This window comes from Melopsittacus undulatus, chromosome Z, assembly GCF_012275295.1.
Source record: "Melopsittacus undulatus isolate bMelUnd1 chromosome Z, bMelUnd1.mat.Z, whole genome shotgun sequence".
Lineage (NCBI taxonomy): Eukaryota > Metazoa > Chordata > Aves > Psittaciformes > Psittaculidae > Melopsittacus > Melopsittacus undulatus.
This window is the reverse complement of record NC_047557.1, coordinates 38319800-38339212: the sequence shown is the minus strand read 5'-3', so window position 1 is coordinate 38339212 and position 19413 is coordinate 38319800. Positions and strand designations below refer to the sequence as shown.

The following is a 19413-nucleotide window of genomic DNA, read 5'->3' as shown; positions in this document are numbered from 1 at the left end:
TTTAGTGCTTTAACACAGTTTCATGATCAAGTCATAAAGTTCACCCTGGAAAATGAAGTTTCCAAGCATTCCTGTGTTCCCTTTATTGGAGGCATATACAGTGGCTACAGTAGTAACTTACCATGCAAATATCAGCTGACTGGTGAGATGCACATTATCCATTTCAGATATAAGCAATTTTTATGCATTATCCAGCAGTCCAAGATGTTTTCCTCCAAAGCAACATATACAGTGTCCTCTGTCCTTCTCTCCCACTGATAAATCTGGCATTTTTAACATCCACAAGGATAAATCTGGCATGTTTAACATCTGTTGGATGCTGACCCTCACAGTAACTGCCTAAGGTCTGCTGGTGAAGCTGTGGACAGAATAGCATAGTCAGTATACTGGCTCTATTACAAAAGATCCATTGAAAATAAGCTTTGTAGGCAAAAGAAACCTTTGACGTACATTGCCAATCCACCACTTTTACCCCTTTTAAGCACTTCGTGTTGCCGGCATTTTTGTCAGGCCATCAAGTAGTTATCCATGTTCCAGCTGCTCATGCAAGTTATCTTAAGAGAAATTGGTATATCCAGATAAGGATATTAACATAACATTAAGATATCTGTAAGAATTAGTAATAACTTTGCACTTCAACCTCTACAAGGTCACCTTCTGATTACAGGAATAATTAAAACCAATGCACTATCACAAAAGGAAGTTATTTCCTTCTGTACATGATTTTTATTATTTACATAATACAATATAGCATAAATGCTAGGTAGCATAATTATGTGCAATACATAAATATGAACTATCTGTACATGTCTGCATATCTAATAACCCAAAGGAACAAAGTTAAAAGCAAAAACCTGGTAATTTAATAGCAAAGTAAAAACTAAGATTGAACATTGTGATAAAAATCAGAAGTTCAGGAATAGCGCCTTGTGTACATACATAACTATTTACAGGTAAGAACAGGCATTATCACAACACTAGTCTAAACTGTACTTGGTTTATATAAAAATCACAAGTTTCATACATCACAAAAACCCCTTCCATTATAACACAGAAGTGATATTACCAGACAAGCATCAGTGAAGTATACTGCCTTTTCTAGAGCTGTTATTGTACAATGCTGTAGATAATGCAGCCCATGCAATACACCCAAGAACACTACAGTCCTACACCCAAGTACAATTAAAAATGATAAAGCAGCCCTCCAAGAGTGGTTCCAGCTACCACTTAAGTCTACAGCAGCCATGTTGGGTACGGTTTTCCATGCAGAACGGTGCCAACTGCTACATTTAAAACTAGAAAAAATTAACTCCAAACATTCTTTCAAACTCTGAAAACACAGAATGTAAGTAGTATATGAATAATAAACTGCTCTAATACATCAGCAAAATACTCATCAGACATGTTGCTTGATAGAGCTGCTACGGTATTTCTGAAAACATATGTAACTTTTTTTTTTATACCAATCTTGCAATACTGTGGCGCACAACGTTTTCGTCTATGCATGGAAAAGCAGACTCTGTTTGCAGGCCAGATTGTAAGTTCCTAGCAGGACATTTCATTCGAGAATGCATTTTCACGATTCTGAAGTTAATGTAATCTTTTCCAAAAGAGTTTTCTTCTCATATTTGTCTGATTTTCCCCATTTTTCTCAATGCAATTGATAAAATGACTTTCTTAAATATGACACCAACACTCATCTTATTGGAATGGTAGGCCCCTATACGTAGCTTATATTCTGCTGGAAAACAATGGAGTGTGGAAGCTAAAATTAATGAGATTTTAATTGATAGAAGTAGACTGCCAACCATTTTAATATATCCTTCTCCAAAACAGGTACCACCAGCCAAAAATTACATACCTCAAACACATCCTGAAAGGCAGATCTGTTACAAATATGCACATAGCATACATCTGTTGGCACATCTGAACTAGTCTGTCCTCTGTGCATGTCTATTCCTGTGCAGGTTTCTGATCACCCAATGATATTCTGGGGAGGGCATATAATATTTTCAAGGGCTGTATCTATCCAATTCTGCCTGTAACAAACACCCAAACAATTCTGAAATATTGTTAAGACAGACAAGACTAAAAGTAAAACTTTGAAGAACAGAGAAAAATGGCCATGCACTTGTTCTTTCATGTTTTTCTAGGATGTATTAAAAACAAAACAAAAAGTCAGTCAGTCTTTTCACAAGCAGTTAATTTATATTCTCTGTATTTTTTCAGCCACCACAACTGGATTCTCTTTCCTGATTTTTGCTGCAGCTTCTGCTTTGTAATCGTATGGGCAGTTATGCTTGTCAGAATAACGGTGAAGTCCACAAAATAAATTTCCACATCTGCAGTCAAATCCTGTACACAGAAAAAGAATCAACATCACTAGGAAGCTTCACGCTTAATTAAGTTGTGAATTAACAGCGTAGTCACTACAAAGGGGTTGAGTTCAACTACTGCGACATACAGAGTAAGAAAAATGAGGAGGGAAATAACAGTACAGCTATTTAATTAAGTTTAATCTAACAAGAGGTAACAAATCATACAGAGCAGTTCAAAACTGATGAAATATTTCTCATACCTGTAAGGCCAACCTTCTTTCTGCACATGAAACATCTGTTCTTCTTTGGTTTGGGCAGTTCAGAAGCCCTCTCCTCATTTTGTGAAGTATTAGGCTGAGAAACTGATGGGCTTGGTTGAGTAACAACTGTTAAAGCAAGCAAACAAAATAAAGATTAAATGTCTTTTTCTTAACTTCAGTAGCTATTCAGCAGCATGCACATATTTCTTAAGGATTGATTCCCCCTACTAAGACCATGATGTTTGTTGTCTAAAATATGACACAGTCTACAAAAACATAAATCAGGAAGAGGAATTTTTAGGTACTCTGTTCTTTCTTTTTGGCTCTATACATGACAATCTTCACTTTCCCCACAGTTCCATGTGCTACAAAATGTAAGACACTTCTTTAGTACACCTGTACAAGTGTTTAAGGGTATTAAGGGCTTGGAAAGCACTCCAGAAGTTCCATGCACGCATTTAATATTTAAAAAAAAATCGTATGTTTAACTAACATTCAATCTAAACCAATATCATCCCACCTAAAGGTGTTGAATAGAAGGGATAACTACAGAGAATATAACTAATGGGAACATATTTTAGAAAAAAAAAATGGAATTCAGTAATGTGTTACTATCTTAGTACTAGGTTACTCCGCCACTACACTTGGGAAGTCAGATGCCCAAAACAGTTCACCAAAACAGCAGCTAATAAGCCACTGATTTTGTGACAGATCCAGAACACAGCTACAAAACACACAGTTCAAAAAAGCCCTCACATTTTTGACACTTTTAAGTAATTTAAAGAATAAACTGCCAATTTACACTGATCATCTGTATTTTTGTACTGTATCCAGAGTTAGTGTTCAACTATGTTAATGTTCAAAATTAGGTTGTTTTTCAATTGCCTATGTCATGAACACCTTCAGACAAACTTGAGTCATGTTTATTTAAGTTCCCTGAAGGCTAAAAATTTGTCCTTTTGTGAACTTTTGTGAATCTGTTCATTTTGTAAAAAACACAACAAACAAAAAGGTTTTATTTTCTCCAATTAAATGCACTTTTTTTTTAAATATCTTTTCTATATGCAACCTGGAACAGCAGAAAGCTGAGAGGTGTGTTTGTACAATCCTTGTACCGTTTTCCTGAACATTCCCATCTCTTTGGTAAGATCTGTTGCTCTAAACCAGAACAAATTGTAAAACACATTCCAGAATAGTGTAGATAACCTTAGGGACTTTCTTTGTAATCAACTTTACACACATAGGATTTGTTAGCTGAGATTCTTCTGGATCAACAAGTGGCATATTTGCGAAAAGCAGTTTTTTTCCAAACACGAAGAAACAGTTGTGTTGACTTTTTTATAATCTTTACTCTTCATAACTAGGTTTTTAAAACTGCATTTGCATTACCACATTCACAGGTTTTCTAAAAGTCAGCTATTACCACAAAGACCTAGAAAGCCCTACAATTCACTGTACAAGCTCCTGGTCAAGACTTCATAGTTTAAACAAGATTTAAAAGTGACAAGCTCTCAGAAGTAACAAGGCACCTTCACTGCCCATTAGGAAAAAATTTCATGCAGTCTGACAGTGGTTGCTAATGCATTCTTATACTTTAGTTATAGATTATAGCAACAGCCCTAATGAACAAGACCATTTACTACCTTTATTTTTCGTCACCTTTCATACATATATTTCTAAGGTTTGTGAAATTCAGTGTCATTGCTGTTTTGCCAAATCTGAGGGATAAATAAACTACTACACTACAGTCACTAATACCACTGGTACTTTTTGGAGTAGTTTCTTCTGCTGCTTTTGTGTTGGGTTTTTTTTGTTTGTGGGTTTTTTTTTAAGAAAAACACCTTTGTCCTGATGATTAACATTCTCCAGATGAATAGTTACATTTCTCTGAACATGCCTTTAAATCCGACACAAAGCAGTGCTTGGTATTTCAATCTGATTGAGAGTGTGACCAAAAACCAGGCTGAAACCCAGCCATAGCACTATCAGTGTAAACCTGTTGGACACCATACAACCTGCCTAAGTGCCATCAGCTATGGCCTTAAAAAAATAAAAAAAAAAAAATCACCACACATCTCCAGAATTAACCTACCGATATGAGCACATGCTGTTTCAATTACATGCAAAGAAAATGCAGAAGGGGCAAATCAACCAAAACCTAAATAAAGCCACTCACAATGTGCACTAAAAGAAAACTAGCAGAGGAGCAACTGTTATCACTGCCTAATGCAGCAACAAAGAAGTAGAATTGCAAACAGCAACTTCCCAGGAATCACCAAAGCAAACAAGATAGCCTAGTAGGTCATTCTACCTTAAAACAGACACTGAGAACAAATTCATCTAAGGGAAAATGTTAACCAACTACTACAAGTGTACTTCCCCCTTACCATGAAGAAACTGTGGCAACTGGCAGCCCAGGAAGTAGACAGTGACCCTAAGAAACTGGTGACACATTTCCTGCAAGGGCTGCTGAGCAGGATTGTCCTCCCACCACCACAACATGTTCCAAGAAGGAAAAGCAGTGCACAACATGCAGTCATGGGTACTAAAAAGTGCCAAGACAAGATGGGACATAGTCCCTTAAATACCAATTAAAATGTTCAATTTGTTGCTCTCTATGGTCAAAGGATTCTCCTATTATTTCACCCCAGAGTCAAGTCTGATTATACATTTTTACCATGTTAAACCTTCAGAAATGTGCTTCTGAGTAATGCCTAGGACACAGGCAAAGCTGCCTACCCTGCTGCCCCTTACTTAAAGTTGATGACAAAATCCATTTTCATCAACTTGTGGCTCAGATGAAAAATGTTAACTGTACATTTGTGATGACATCAGGAACCAATATAAATTCATCAGATACTATCCTGCAACTGCTTGCCACAAAAGGCTTATTTTAGCACAGATCCAAACCCAACTGGGCAAGTTAATTCCAGTCCCTGATGTATTAAAAGATAATACAGTGTTAATATTCAGGCACAGTGCTCTAGCTGACTGCTCTATGATCAACATGGAATGAATTAACTGAAAAAATGCTGGAAGTTAGAATATAACGGTTACTGCTAACCAGTAGACTTGCTTCCTCAGTAACAGTGCTCAGATAAAACAAACCTTTCACCAATAAACCAGGTTTAACACAGTTGCTATTGGCATGTACCCCTTTCCATCACCATGGTCACTTCACTCCCATTACTAGAATTACAGTTATTCAGCCTGTATGCTGAAAGGTCCTACAGCAAGTGAAGAACAAAGCTTCTCAAACCCCAAACTATTAAGCCACAGTGACTACATGTGGCTGCCACTCAAAATTAAAAACTAAGAACAGAATTTTACAGTAGCTTTCCTTATATAAACCACTATGACTGCTGCAAAAGACATGCCTACTTTAGGCATTTCCCCAATGAGATTTCACAGTGGAATGAATCCAATGCTTCAGTTGAACAAAACATGATGAAAGTAAAGAAACAGCACTTTTTAACCCTCCCCGTATCAGAAAGGGCTACCAGAATAACGCTATTAAGTTTTTAAAACCTTCTCTCATAAACAAAAATGAGCCAAAAGAAGATCCCAACAGTTTAAACTGCATGACTTTCACAGTACTATTAAGTGGTAACACACTAGCAAGGCAAAGCCTTGAAAGCATACTTACGGCTTCACAGTATGATACCAAATCATACGGCTCCCTAAACCAGAGCTATTACTTAGTTTTACAACAGTAACAAAAAAAGAACAATAACCAAAAAAAAAACCACAACACCAAAACCACTAAACCAAAAGCCCCAAGCCTCTGGCACACATGCTGATACTAATTACATCTTGAAACACAGTCCTGACTTGTCATTCAAGAAGGCAATGGTCTACAAAAGTATAAGAAAATGCTAAAAATATGCTGTAACTGAGAACAATGTAACTGTTTAAACACACTTGTTTTCAAACAGTTTATATTTAGTGGTTTCTAGGTAACTTAATTCTCTTTCTTGTACAAACTTTTATTTCCATTTGAATACCTGCTAAAAAAAAACCCAAACACCAAACCCCATGTTTCTTAAGGAAGGACTCCAAAACGCCTCGCCAACTTGGTAGATATATTGCTCCAACAGTGTAACATGAGTAGTTCATTAGGTTTTGCATTTAATTCCAGCAACTCAGCGCAGAAACAAAAAAAAAAAGCAGCTATGGATTGTATTTCTAGAATGCTTTAGGTGTAGTCTGAGTTCAGGAAAGTGTGTATTAAAATTCACTCCTTAAGCAACATAAAAGCTTACCAAAATGCGATGAAAGTATTTTGCTAATATTTCCTGCTTAGGAATTTGATTTTGGACATAAAAAACTTTGGGTATCTCTAACTTTTGAATCATTTAAACTCAAAACTACACTGTTTAATTTAATGATGAAATTAAAATATAGCACATTACACATGTGAATTACAACTAACTAGGTCATTTACATCCATCATGCCTTTCTCTTTCAAATGTCAAGATACAATTGCCTTAACATGAGATTTATTCTGAATGTGAATTCAGGTGGCAATCTCAACCTGTTTGAAAAGAAAGAAAAACACACACACACAAAATCAAGAGAAGTAAGCTTTTTAAGCTTCATTGTTTCATTGTTCTCAACTTCACCTTCTCAAGTCAGCTACTTCAATTCCAACAGCAGGCAAGTATAATTTTATTCTAAAGCCTGCTAAAAAATATTCAATAAATCAGTTGACCACACTTTTTTTTTAATCTTTCCTACCTGTAAGGAAAATAGCCAAAATGTCATTTGCTAATGAAAATCTGTCAGAAAAGACTGTGACTTCATACTGTTGAAGATAAGGTAAGGAGAACAAGCTACTTCGCTTAAAGGCTACATTGTTCGTTCATGATCTGTTACTATCTGACAGATAGTTATGAAATTCAGTTGTCAGAGTCAGACAGTGCTTACAACTAGACTGGTTTCATTAGCAGCTCCATGACTGTAGCATTATCTTGAGAGAATCTTAGGTGTACGACACAAAGTTTTTTTTGTTATTATGAGGCAATGTGACTTATTTACCATTGTTTAAGCTCCTCCTTGAGAGGAGAGACCAACACCCATTGAATGCTGCTGGAAAACGGAAGAGAAGAAAAACACAAGTAGTCCAGACACAACAGGGATCTTTATAAGAAGTCTAGGCAAGCATCTATTGCCTGCAAGTCAGAGATCAGTGTACCACTGAATACAGACAACATTATGCGTATTTTAGATGCCCAACAAATGCTAAGAATAGTACATAAAGACTCTATTCTATGCCATCTGCAACCTATGCCAAACCGTAACACTCAAAAGGGAACTGGAGTTTTATGACACCTGAAGCCATCTCATGAATTTACAGGTCTATACTCAGGAAGGCAGTTTTCTTCCAGACTCATGTACATTCTCTGGTAATTTTTCCAGTGATCTTTACACACAGCTTTCACTGGTTTCAACCCATAGTATTGTTTACAACAATACCATCAACAAGTGTGTTGTACCGCTTTTGGATTTTTTTCCCCTAATCTAATTGATAAGAGTCCTTTGTGACACTACCTACCATACTGTCGACCCATAATACCTTAAAATGGGTAATATATAAATAATAGCTGAAGATTGTCCTTTACAGTTAGTAAAATGACAGATTCTTACTGGCAGTTCTAGTAACAGTAATGTCACCTATTACTTTGCCACTACCATTTTATGTATTCCTTTTTCCCGCTTCCTGCATTTTATGGAGGAATTTGTAACAGGGCAAGATGTGCTTATGAATTTTGTAGCAAAGTCTGTTTCTCAGTTACATACAAAAGCCTCTTCAGATGACACTAGTTAATGTCATGCAGGTAATACTTGCAAAAATCTCCTCTCAGTCTATACATAATGAAAACCCCATATTGTATAACTATGTTAGTTCATGCCACAGAATCTTGACTTAGCATGACTTACTGCAAATGGTAAAATACCCTGTACAAGTATTGAGCAATTAAGTGTCAGGTGCTAGAGCACTCTTTGCCAGCAAAAATATATATGCGTAAAAAAAAAAGTAAAAATATCACTTATACAGTTCTGAGTAGCATCTGCTGCAATTTTTATCTGACTTAAAAACTGGAAAAATGAATTTCATCTTCAGCTTGAGTGAACAGACTTCCTACTAAACATTACATTTTAGTGCTTTAAGGACTGTTTTAGCTCTGTTAAATGAAAAAAATCATGGATATGTTTAAGTATGGAATAAGGGTTTAAGATATCCATTTGAACAAACTGATAGGTATTCAAACACTCACTAGTTCCAGGTAGGAAAGCACCCCCTCTGTCTCCCTCCAAGAAATACTTTACACTGTAATTACTACAGCTACAACCTTCCAGTACAAGAATAAAAATTTTAAATTGACAATTCACACCTAGCAGTTAATGCTGCAATTACCCTGCATAAATGGAACAAAATTTTGATCATACCTACTGATTACTAAATTAGTTCAAGAACCCTAACCAGCTTTTGTTAGTATTTTTAAACCATATACTACTTTCATCCATTGCCTCACTACTCTGTAAAATGGAATATATTAGTAACTCTATTCTCCAAATGCAACAAGCAATTTTGATTGCCATGAGTCAGCAGGAATTGTACTGGTAGATAATACACAAAAATGTCAACACTTCAAAACTGAACACCTTGCCCAAATCAAATTTTTAGATTTGTTAAAAACAAAGGTTTGGGAGTCAAAACCCTTACAGGTGTTGATTTTTTTTTTCACTAACATTGAACATGCATCTCAAAACCCTATTGTGGCACTAGTCCTTCTTGATTCTGCCAGGGGAATACTCAAGATGCATCTTTCATCATCTTAACAGTTCCTTAACATTGTCACCACAACAGGAGATGCCTACTTAGAACGTTACCAACCTGTTAGCTCCCACTATGTCACCACTTGTACACAGTGCTACCCTGCAAACATACCTGGCTCAGTCTCTGTTTTCGGAGTTACTTTTTCCTCTCTTGAAATGCTCATTTCTGTCATTTGCTGAGTTACAGGCAAGGCGGCAACAGGCACATTTCTGTTTAAGTGCAGTGAAACACACAATTTCTGTTAGCTTTGAACTCATAACAAAAGCTTAAGCTGTCCATACCCGTTAATAAAGTACCTCTTCAATTCCTACTGATACATGTTTGACCTCTGCCTCTACTATCTTCAAACAGCATTTTTTACTACTCTATTTTAGCTTTTAGTTTAGAAGAAAACAGGGAAACCTGCAGCAATTATTTCTCCAGGTAAATCAAAACCATCCTCTTAAATGCAGCAGTCCAACCCCAAATATTTTAATCAGCTCTCGTTTACATAGATTCATGGAACACTGGAAGGTAGACTGTCCCTTTTTCCTCCCCAGAACATCACTGCAACAGGGCAGGATTGCCACGGGCCTTCAACTTGCAGCACACTCACACCTCATTCAAACCACAAAATGGTATCTTCATCTTACCTTGATTTTTCAGATGTGCTGCCAGCAGCACCTTCACAGTTGTTTAAACTAGTGTCTGCTCTCTGTGCAGATGGAGAGTCTGAGGTAGGACTGTTGGAACCACTGGCTGTTCCTATATAATAAGAATTTGATAAGTTAGTTATAAACAGATTGTAAAATACATGTTAGACAAAACAGTTTTGTAAACAGCTATGAACTGTCTGGATACAATCTTCACTGCTACTGCATATTACTTTACTTTAAGACAGGCTACACTTTTAACAACCAAAATACAAAGACTGTAGAAGAAAAGGCTTAAGTGGGAAAGCAAGTTACGGGTGAATGCCAAGCAGACCAGAACACATTACACAGAAATATATTTTTATCTGTAGTGTGCTTTAAAGTAGTATTCTCTTTGATATTCATTCTTTTAGTACACAGGTTTCATAAGTTCTCCTGAAAAATGTTCTGGGATTCTTTGCCATCTTCTGTATGTTTTATTTTAAAAGGAAAAATAAAAATTAAAAGAAATAAATAAACCCAAACCAATCCCACCCTCCCCCCCTCAAAAACAAAACAAAACAAAACAAAACAATCCAAACCATCATAAAACCAAACCAAAACACTCCCACCGCAAAACACACACCCTTACCCATTGGGCTGATTCTACCACTATTCTGCTGTCGCTGAAGATGCTCTTTGTAGCAAACAGAACACATCCCATTTGTCCTAGGATTTCCATAAAATCCACATCCTGTACTACACAACATGGGCCCTGGGGTCTGGTTTGTCTCCTGAGTCATCTCGATGCTGTAAATAAAACCAAGAACTGCATTAGAGGCTGGCATGTCACCAAAATCAATTATAGGGTTATAGAATTCAAGCATGTCTGCTCACCCTGCCCCACCAAAATGATAACAGCATTCTTAAAGAGGGTTATATGAATGTTAATATACCATTCAATACTGCAACTGTATTGCCAAGTAACATCGTTAGGAACCTTTAAGGGAAGAAAAAGTGTCATCATACTAATACTGAGAAATAATGTACTTGTTAGGCACAGAGTTGCACAACAGCATTTGACAGACAAAAAGCCCTTTATTACCAGCCTCTTAGTACTAAGAGGGACATGCTTAATAAGCAGAACCAAGTTCATATCTACTAAACAGTTCTGGCAAATAACAGTTTATTTTTATCCCAAATTCCAGCAAAAGGCCCCATTTTTTCAATAATGCTTTTCTTTATTTATTTTGATGCTAATTCCAGTATTATTAATTCCTACTTTCACAATCCTACTTTTCATTTGTCAAACAGAACAATAAAAATCCCTGAAGTATTGGCAGCGGCCAATACAGCAGTCTGCATCCGTAAGTTTAGGAGTTTCCAAAACAAGGCTTGTGTGCACTGCTTAAATTGCACCTAAAATCTGATACTGAGTAGTAACTGGCAACAACATGTGTACAACAGGCGTTTCAACAAAGAATCTAAAGACCATTTCTGAAATAAGTTTAGACTGGGTCTTACTCTTCCAAGAGAAATAAAGATAACTTTAAACTGTTGAATATGTTCTATTCCACAGCCTACACATAAACAAGCACATGGCAATTAAAACCTTTGTGCCAATAAAATTAAGCAAGACTTGTGAACTCCCAAAGGCTCACAAATGCTAATTCTGCCATGAACTGCATAGGTCAGGAATAAAAATACTTAACCTTCATTGCCAGTTAAAACTCTGCAAAGCAAGGTTAGTAGAAAAAATGAATAGCAAATCCTTGATTCCCAAGGGCAATAAAACTGGAACACAGTAATCAAGCAATTGCTACAAACTGAGGACATGTAAGAATATTGCACCTGCCCTCTCAAAATTTAAATTTAGTAGAAGCACTGTATATGGCACCTGGACATTTTAGTATAATCTCTAGATTGCTGTCTTCTTATTCTAGGAACAGTTACAGCAAGAGATATCTGACTGTTGATTCCTGTGAGAAATCAAAAATGCCAAAAGCTAATTCACTACAACCTGCAGAGAAATACTTTTTAATTAAGAAGTCCCACACTGCAAGTAGTAAAGTTACGTTCCAGCAGTATGACAACTGCAACCAGCAGCTGCCTTTGTCTAAGCTAAATTTCTGTGATCAAAGTAAACCAAGAGTAGAAGTAAGCAAGCAGAATTCATCTGCTTGCCTGCTGATGGTCACAGGACCTCATTTTCCAAGTATAAATACTTACATTATTTATACTACACTATTACTGCCTTTGTAACACCTTCCAGGTACAAACACTTTCCTTTCAGGACTACAAAACAGCTTCACACTTAAACAGTTTTACAGCCATGAACACACCAGCCAAAGGAGTCAGAAGAAACCACAGCCCACCTAGAGAAACGTAGAAGTCTTGTCATCTACACTCTAGACCCATATCAATACAAGTAACGACTGTCCTTCCGCCCCTTTATCAAGTAGGTACACTGGAACAGCTATCAAACACAATCCCACCGCCACCTTCAGCTGACTTGCTCCGCTCCCAAACGAGCCTGCTGCGAGCACGTTTCACCACCATCTAAATCTAGCTCTAAGTGCTAACGCTGGTGTTAATCTACTACAAGCCGGAGTCTCCGCAGCTCCTCTGCCAGCGGCACACACTTCCCCTGCTTGAAGCGCACGCCCCTGACCGACCCGCAGCTCCCGCCGCCGCAAGACCACCGACTGTCACCCGCGCTGCTGCTGCCGAGGCGCCCACCGCCGCCACCACCACTCCAGCTGCCGCGCGCTCTCCCCGGCCGACCCCAAGCCGCAACCCTCCGGTACCGGCCCAACCCCTCCCCCTGTCACATGGGCGAGAGCCGGCGCTTCCGCCTGTCAGGCGTGACGTGCCAGGGCGCGGGGCCCCACCGCCCCGCTGAAATCAGCTCCTATTTATAGCCCCGGCGGGAGGCGGCGGAATCCCGTTACTGCCCTTCCCTCCCGGGGCAGCGGGCAAAGCGGGTGCTGAAAGCCAACCCGGAAAACGCAGCATCACACACCCGTCACCTCCACCACTCACCCTCAACCCCGCGCGGAAGGCGGTTGGGGACCGCCACCAGGGCCCTGCGGGTGGCCACAGCCGGGACCGGGCAGTTGAACCCGGCCACTCGAACCCGGCCACTCCTCCCAAAGGGAGGGAGCAACGACAGTAACATGGGAAAGGTCTCGTTCCACTAGCAAGTTCTCGTCTCAGGGCCGCTCCCACTCTCTCCCAGTACATCAGGCCCCTGCTCGAGGGGTTCGCTTCAACAGTGAGTCACGCCACTTGTCCTCACCGTTACCAGCGAAATTCGGAGGGTAGCATGTTTTGTGTCAAACCTCGCTTCCTGAGGCGAGGCTAGGCCGCCCCAGCTGCGGCGGGAACAGACACCGGCCCTCTCCCGCCAGGCAGTCCCACCTTTCAGTGCAAGACCCCCAACATCGTACACCAAAAGCAACCACAAAATCCGGGAGCCGCGCCACCGAGGGGCTTGTTGACCTATATAATTATTTCCCTTCACATCATCCTTTTGAAGAAGGGCCACGATGAAACAAGAGAAACAGAAACAAAACAAAAGGCGGCGTGTGTGTGTCACCGAGGCTGCTCGGGGCGCTCGCCCCAGCCCGGCCGCGCTCAGGAGAAGCGTGATTGAGGAGTCGATACGATGGAGCCAGACTAACACCGGGCGCTTCCCGAGGAGAGTGAAGCCAGGCTGAGCGAGTCAGACAAAAGCGGAGCCGCTGCCAAGCGCCCGCAGCGAGGTACGTCTTAATTGCCACACAACTCCCCCGCCTCCTCCGCCGAGGACACCGGAACACAAAAGACTCGGAGGATGCCGGACTGAGAAGCAGCCACGGCGGGTGAGGGTGCCCAGCTAGGGTGGCGGGGCCGGGCCGCTCCTCGTAAACCCCTGAGTCACGCCCGGCCCCTACGCCACAGGGCCCCGCGTCGCCGCCGGCCACGGAAATCTGACTGTCTTGACGCCGGCGCTGCCCCGCACCATGCCGAGTCCTCCCCCCAAAGAGGGCCGCGCAAGACAAGGCTACCAGGAGACCCAGAGGCGGTGCGGCCGCCCGAGGTGAGGCCCATGTACCCCTCGCCGCCGTGAGAGCCCTGGGCATCCCAGCCCAGCCGCCCACCCCCAGCTCACCTCTCTCCAGCGGGGACCAGAAACCCCGCTGCGGCTATCGGAAAAGACGAAGCGGGTGTCTCCAGGCGGCGGGCAACAGGGCAGGGGCGCGCGAAGCTGGCGGCACCGTCGCCGCCACTTCCCTCCTTTGTTCCCGAAGCAGCAGCGGCCGCCGCGTCGGCAGCGGCGACGGCGCGAGGCGAGACGCACCGTGCGCGGGGGGGCGGTCGGCGGGAAGGCGCGGGAGGAAGGCGGAGCGCTGGGGTAGGAGGAGCAGGAGGGAATCTTGTCTGCCCGCCTGCCCCGCCTCCGCGGGCCGCCGGGCCATGCGCACTGCCGCTCGGCGCTGGTGACGAGCTTCGGGGGGGCGGGGAGGAGCCGCGCAAGAGGCAAGGTGGGAGTGCGCGCGGCGCTCGCCGTGGCGCCGCCGCCTCCCGCGGGACCGGGGAGGATGCCGTGACAGGTGACGTCACAGTCTTACGTTTGTCCCGACTGGGAGGGAACTAGCCAGCCGTGTCAGAACGGCCCAGGGCGTGGCGAGGGTGCGTGACGCTGGCGGGACGACACGGGAGGCTGCCGGCTGGCCCTGGGCTGCAGGGAGGGCGGGGTCGGGCTTCCCTTCCCGTGAGCGAAGCGGCCTCTTGCTGTTAGGTGCCCAATCCCGTCTCCGGGAGGCGCGCGGGGTGTGTCAGCGCCGGCACGCTCTGGCGTTTCGGAGGATAGAGATGCTTCGGCTTCTGAATGCGCTCTTTAGGAGCACCCTGGCTGCGTGCCGGTGCTCTTGTCTGCCTGCAGTTTTTACGTGCAAAGCGTAAAGTGTACGGCAGGCAAGTTTTGGGCAGTTTTTTTAGGGGCCGTCAGACCCCGCGAGTGGGCTGTGGTGGCAGAGCAGCCATGGGCGACTCCCCTTTGTGGGTGGTTTACTTCTGTTAGGTGAGGGTGTAGAGACGTTAGTCCTGTATATTGTGAGTCGTGTTGTTCTCAAATTCTTAATTTTGGAGTACTTGCAAAATGCAGTCTGCTAAAAGTGAAATAGTCTGTTGTGTGCAAAGATGGCTAATTCCATGTATTAAGCATCATGTTAGGCTGGAACCCATAATCAGACCCATAACAGATATATTCTTTCTCATGCCCAGGCCTGCCTGAGAGTTTCCCACACTTCCTAATGGCCAACATATATTCCAGCTGAACGCTTACATTTTGAGGGCTTGAGCTATTAGCTGTCACCACGTAAAAGCACAAGAAGGACTTGAAGGCCAGACAATGACTGGTGCTGAGGTTTGTGCATTTGTGGTTCATTGAACCTCAAGATTAAATATTTGTGTACTTCTGCATGCCCAGACTGTGGTTCAGAGGTGTTATGGGTACTTCATGTAGTCATCAATAGACTTTGTAGAATCATAGAATAGTTAGGGTGGGAGAGGACCTTAATATCATCTAGTTCCAAACCCCCTGCCATGGGCAGGGACACCTCCCACTAAACCATATCACCCAAGACTTTGTCCAACCTGGCCTTGAACACTGCCAGGGATGGAGCATTCACAACTTCCTTGGGGGACCTATTCCAGTGCCTCATCACCCTCACAGTAAAGAACTTCCCTGTTTAAGTTTGAACCTGTTACCCCTTGTCCTGTCAATACAGTCCCTAATGAAGAGCCCCTCCCCAGCATCCCTGTAGGCCCCCTTCAGATACTGGAAGGCTGCTACGAGGTCTCCACGCAGCCTTCTCTTCTCCAGGCTGAACAGCCCCAACTTTCTCAGCCTGTCTTCATATGGGAGGTGCACCAATCCCCTGATCATTCTCGTGACCCTCCTCTGGACTTGTTCCAACAGTTCCATGTCCTTTTTATGTTGAGAGCACCAGAACTGCACACAATACTCCAGGTGAGGTCTCACGAGAGCAGAGTAGAGGGGCAGGATCACCTCCTCCGACCTGCCGGTCACGCTCCTTGTGATGCAGCCCAGAAAGCCCAGGTTGGCTTTCTGGGCTGCAAGTGCGCACTGAAGCCAGCTCATGTTCATTTTCTCATTGACTAACACCCCCAAGTCCTTCTCCACAGGGCTGCTCTGAATCTCTTCTCTGCCCAATCTGTAGCTGTGCCTGGGATTGCTCCAACCCAGGTGTAGGACCTTGCACTTGGCACGGTTAAATTTCATGAGATTGGCATCAGCCTGCCTCACAAGTGTGTCAAGTTCCCTCTGGATGGAGTTCGTTCTGTCCAGTGTATCAACAGAACCACACAGCTTGGTGTCATTGGCAAACTTGCGGAGGGCTCACTCAGTCCCACTGTGCGTGTCACTGACGAAGATATTGAACAAGACTGGTCCCAACACTGATCCTTACGGGACACACTCCCACTACACAGTACCTTAGAGAAAATAGGTGGTGTTTAAAATTGAATTTTCTTGGGTATTTTTTTCTTTTTATTTGACCTAAATTTAGCTAGAAGATCTAGGTATCTTGTGAGATCAAAAGCAAAAATGCAGCAGCAGCGTTGCCCCATAACAGAACTTCACATTTAGATTGCTGATTATGAATTTCATTACCAGTTGCTGATCACAGTCTCTTTCTCCTTTAGAGAAATCACTAAAAAAACCCCAAACAAACAAACAAGAAAACCAACAAAAATCCCAGAAGGAATAAAGAAGTAGCTGCACATTTTACTTAATTCATAGCTTCAGAAGAGGGAAACTATTTGGGGCCTCCTGTTGGTCTGCTCAGTGGAATCACAGGCGCACTACTGAAGAAGCAGGTGACTTCGCTTAGAGAGGAAGGACTTTAAATAAGTCTTCTCAGGTGAACATCCTCATTATAAGTCAATAGGTAGAGCAGAAACACACACCTTACACTGTCCTAAAGCTATTGTTCTCCTGGTTGTATTTCATTAATTGTTCAATGGTGCAGGCACCTGGACCTTAGTAGGTGAGGAAGGCAAGAAACACAAAATTTGGGAATCTGAGGGTGGAAGGGTATGGAGCAGAGTTCAGAGCACTTCTCTGAAAGAGCAAGCTTGCCTCCGGCTGAAGGACACCTGCCTTCTGAGGAGCCCCAAGGTGAAATGTGTCATCTCTAAATGTTTTGGTGGAGGTTATTCTTTCACATTTAGATGGTGATCAGTTTGGCACAGAAGGACATCTTTCTCACAGTTTATTTTTCTCTAAACTGTATCAGTCTACCTCATAGTACATAATTGTAAGCTTTTACAGAAGAAGGGTAGTATAAAGCTGCCAGTACTTTCTCCCTCTATTTTCTTTTGTAATGCTGACATCTTGAGTAATGACATTCAGGTAGTCTCATCTTCATTGTTGGCAGTAGAAGAAATGTAGGGAATGATTATAGGCTCTTTGGTCAGTGTCTCTTTTTCTGTATTTGTGTACTGCTTGACATATTGTGGTCCTAATAGAGCTCCTGTTACAAAGAAGTGATAATGGTGATCATTGTCATAGTGAATGAATCATTATTTGCATTATTACAGAATAGGAAGGTCTGCTGGCAAATCTTTATATGACCTGTTTTCAAGGCTGCATTTGTGAATACCAATTCTAATGGACTTAATTTTATTTAGAAAAAGTTCTGCTCTAATTGCACTTTATACAGGTTTTCCAAAATAAAATTTATGCACATACTTGAAATTAATGCACTGAGGATCTCAGCCTCTTCTGTGTCTGCTATGGGTAAATGATCCATTCCATTCGGCAGCGTTTATGTATTTTTTTTCTGTTCAGTCTTTTACTACTGTTATAATAGTAGAACCTCTTATTCCTCTTGATGTGCCTTAAATCTCAAATTCAGCTGAGCTGTGGCTTCCCTCATGCAGTCTCGGCATGCCCAGGTAGTATTTTTTGGTTCTCACCTTGTAGGCTGCCTCTGCTTCAATTTTCTGTATGCTGCCTTTTTCGTATCGGAGTTCTGTCATGGGTTTCCTGTTTTGCTAGATTGGCTTCCTGGTACATCTAGTTAGTTTCCTGAGTGTAGAGGTGAACTGTTTTTGTGCTTGAGTATGCTCTTCTCAAAGGCCAACCACCTTTACTGGGATCCTTCTTCTTTCAGAGCTGAGCCCAATGGTACCCCACCTACCAGTTCCTTGAATGACCCAAAGTCTGTTGTCTTGAAGCCTAGGGTCTGTTTTCTGCTACTTGCTTTCCTCCCTCACCCCCCTCTAACTTGACTGTACTATTTCATGGTCAGTACAGCATCATCCGCTGTCCATCAGCCCTGCTTGGCCCATCCAGTATCTGTGTTATCCTGTTATTCTTGTCAACTTTCAGCAATCTTCTGGATGGTTGGCATCCCCATGTGATACATTTCCCAGTGAGGATGAGGGTCTGTGTTGCAGAGCCTTCCTCAGATTGTTTAAAGAAAGCTTCACCTTCCTCCTTACCCTGGTCTGTAATGCGTCCCACCACAGTCTCATGCTCATCAACCTCTCCTCCAAAAAGGACCCACAGGCTGTTACCCAGACCTGAACTCCACACATCTAAGTGCTCCTTCACATGGAGGGGAGCCCCCTTCCTCCTCTTATCTGCCTATCCCTTTTGAAAGGCTTGTCTCTTTCTGTTGCAGCACTCATTTGTGTAAGCTGTCCAACTACAATGCTTGTATTGGAAATACCTTGTTGGATGCATTTTCTTTGAATATCTAGTTCTGTTGTCTTCCTTAAATGCTGATCAGTGGAAATGCCACATGGCAGAAGCCATCATCTCCTAGGCAGTCAGGTCTTAAGGAATTTTGGGGCTTTATCAATTGAACATGTTCAGTTCTATTTGCTGCTTGTAAGATGCAGGTCTGACATGTAGAACAGTGGTCGTGGGCTTGGCAGAAAAATCTGTACATTTTGTATTAAACTGAAGTCCCATTTAGTTCAACATGGACAGTGTTACAGTGATGAACAAGGAAAATACATAATTAGGTGTAGCAAGGCCTTTATGGGACTGAAATGTCCATATTCTGAAGCAGATAAAAGTAATGTACATTACCGAACAGCCCGAGTGGCCCTTGATTTAGGGCATGTTGAGTTACGAACCACTATGATCATGGTGAACGAGTGCCTCACCTAGGCTGGTTGTGTTGATCCTAGCCAGTGCTTCTCAATTTACTTTTCTCGTTGTGCTAATGGCACCTCAGTCTTGCCCAGATTTATTTTAACCTTCAGAGGTTAATGTATTCCCAAAGACATGTCAGTTCATGGGCTTTTCTGCATAGGGTGCTCGCTCTTCATGCAAGTCCTCATATCCTGCTCTGATACATCTC

General features: G+C 42.2%; 1 protein-coding gene across 1 annotated transcript; it reads right to left on the bottom strand.

Moving 5' to 3' along the window:
* Nucleotides 1-1822: 1822 nt before the first annotated feature.
* Nucleotides 1823-14387, bottom strand: ZFAND5 (zinc finger AN1-type containing 5). The gene is made up of 6 exons (XM_005154957.3): nt 14184-14387; nt 10683-10840; nt 10052-10163; nt 9531-9628; nt 2579-2704; nt 1823-2355 (listed from the first exon to the last, which is right to left on the bottom strand). Exons 2-6 carry the CDS (start codon nt 10831-10833, stop codon nt 2207-2209), a joined length of 636 nt encoding a protein of 211 aa, XP_005155014.1. The 5' UTR covers nt 10834-10840; nt 14184-14387; the 3' UTR covers nt 1823-2206.
* Nucleotides 14388-19413: the final 5026 nt, after the last annotated feature.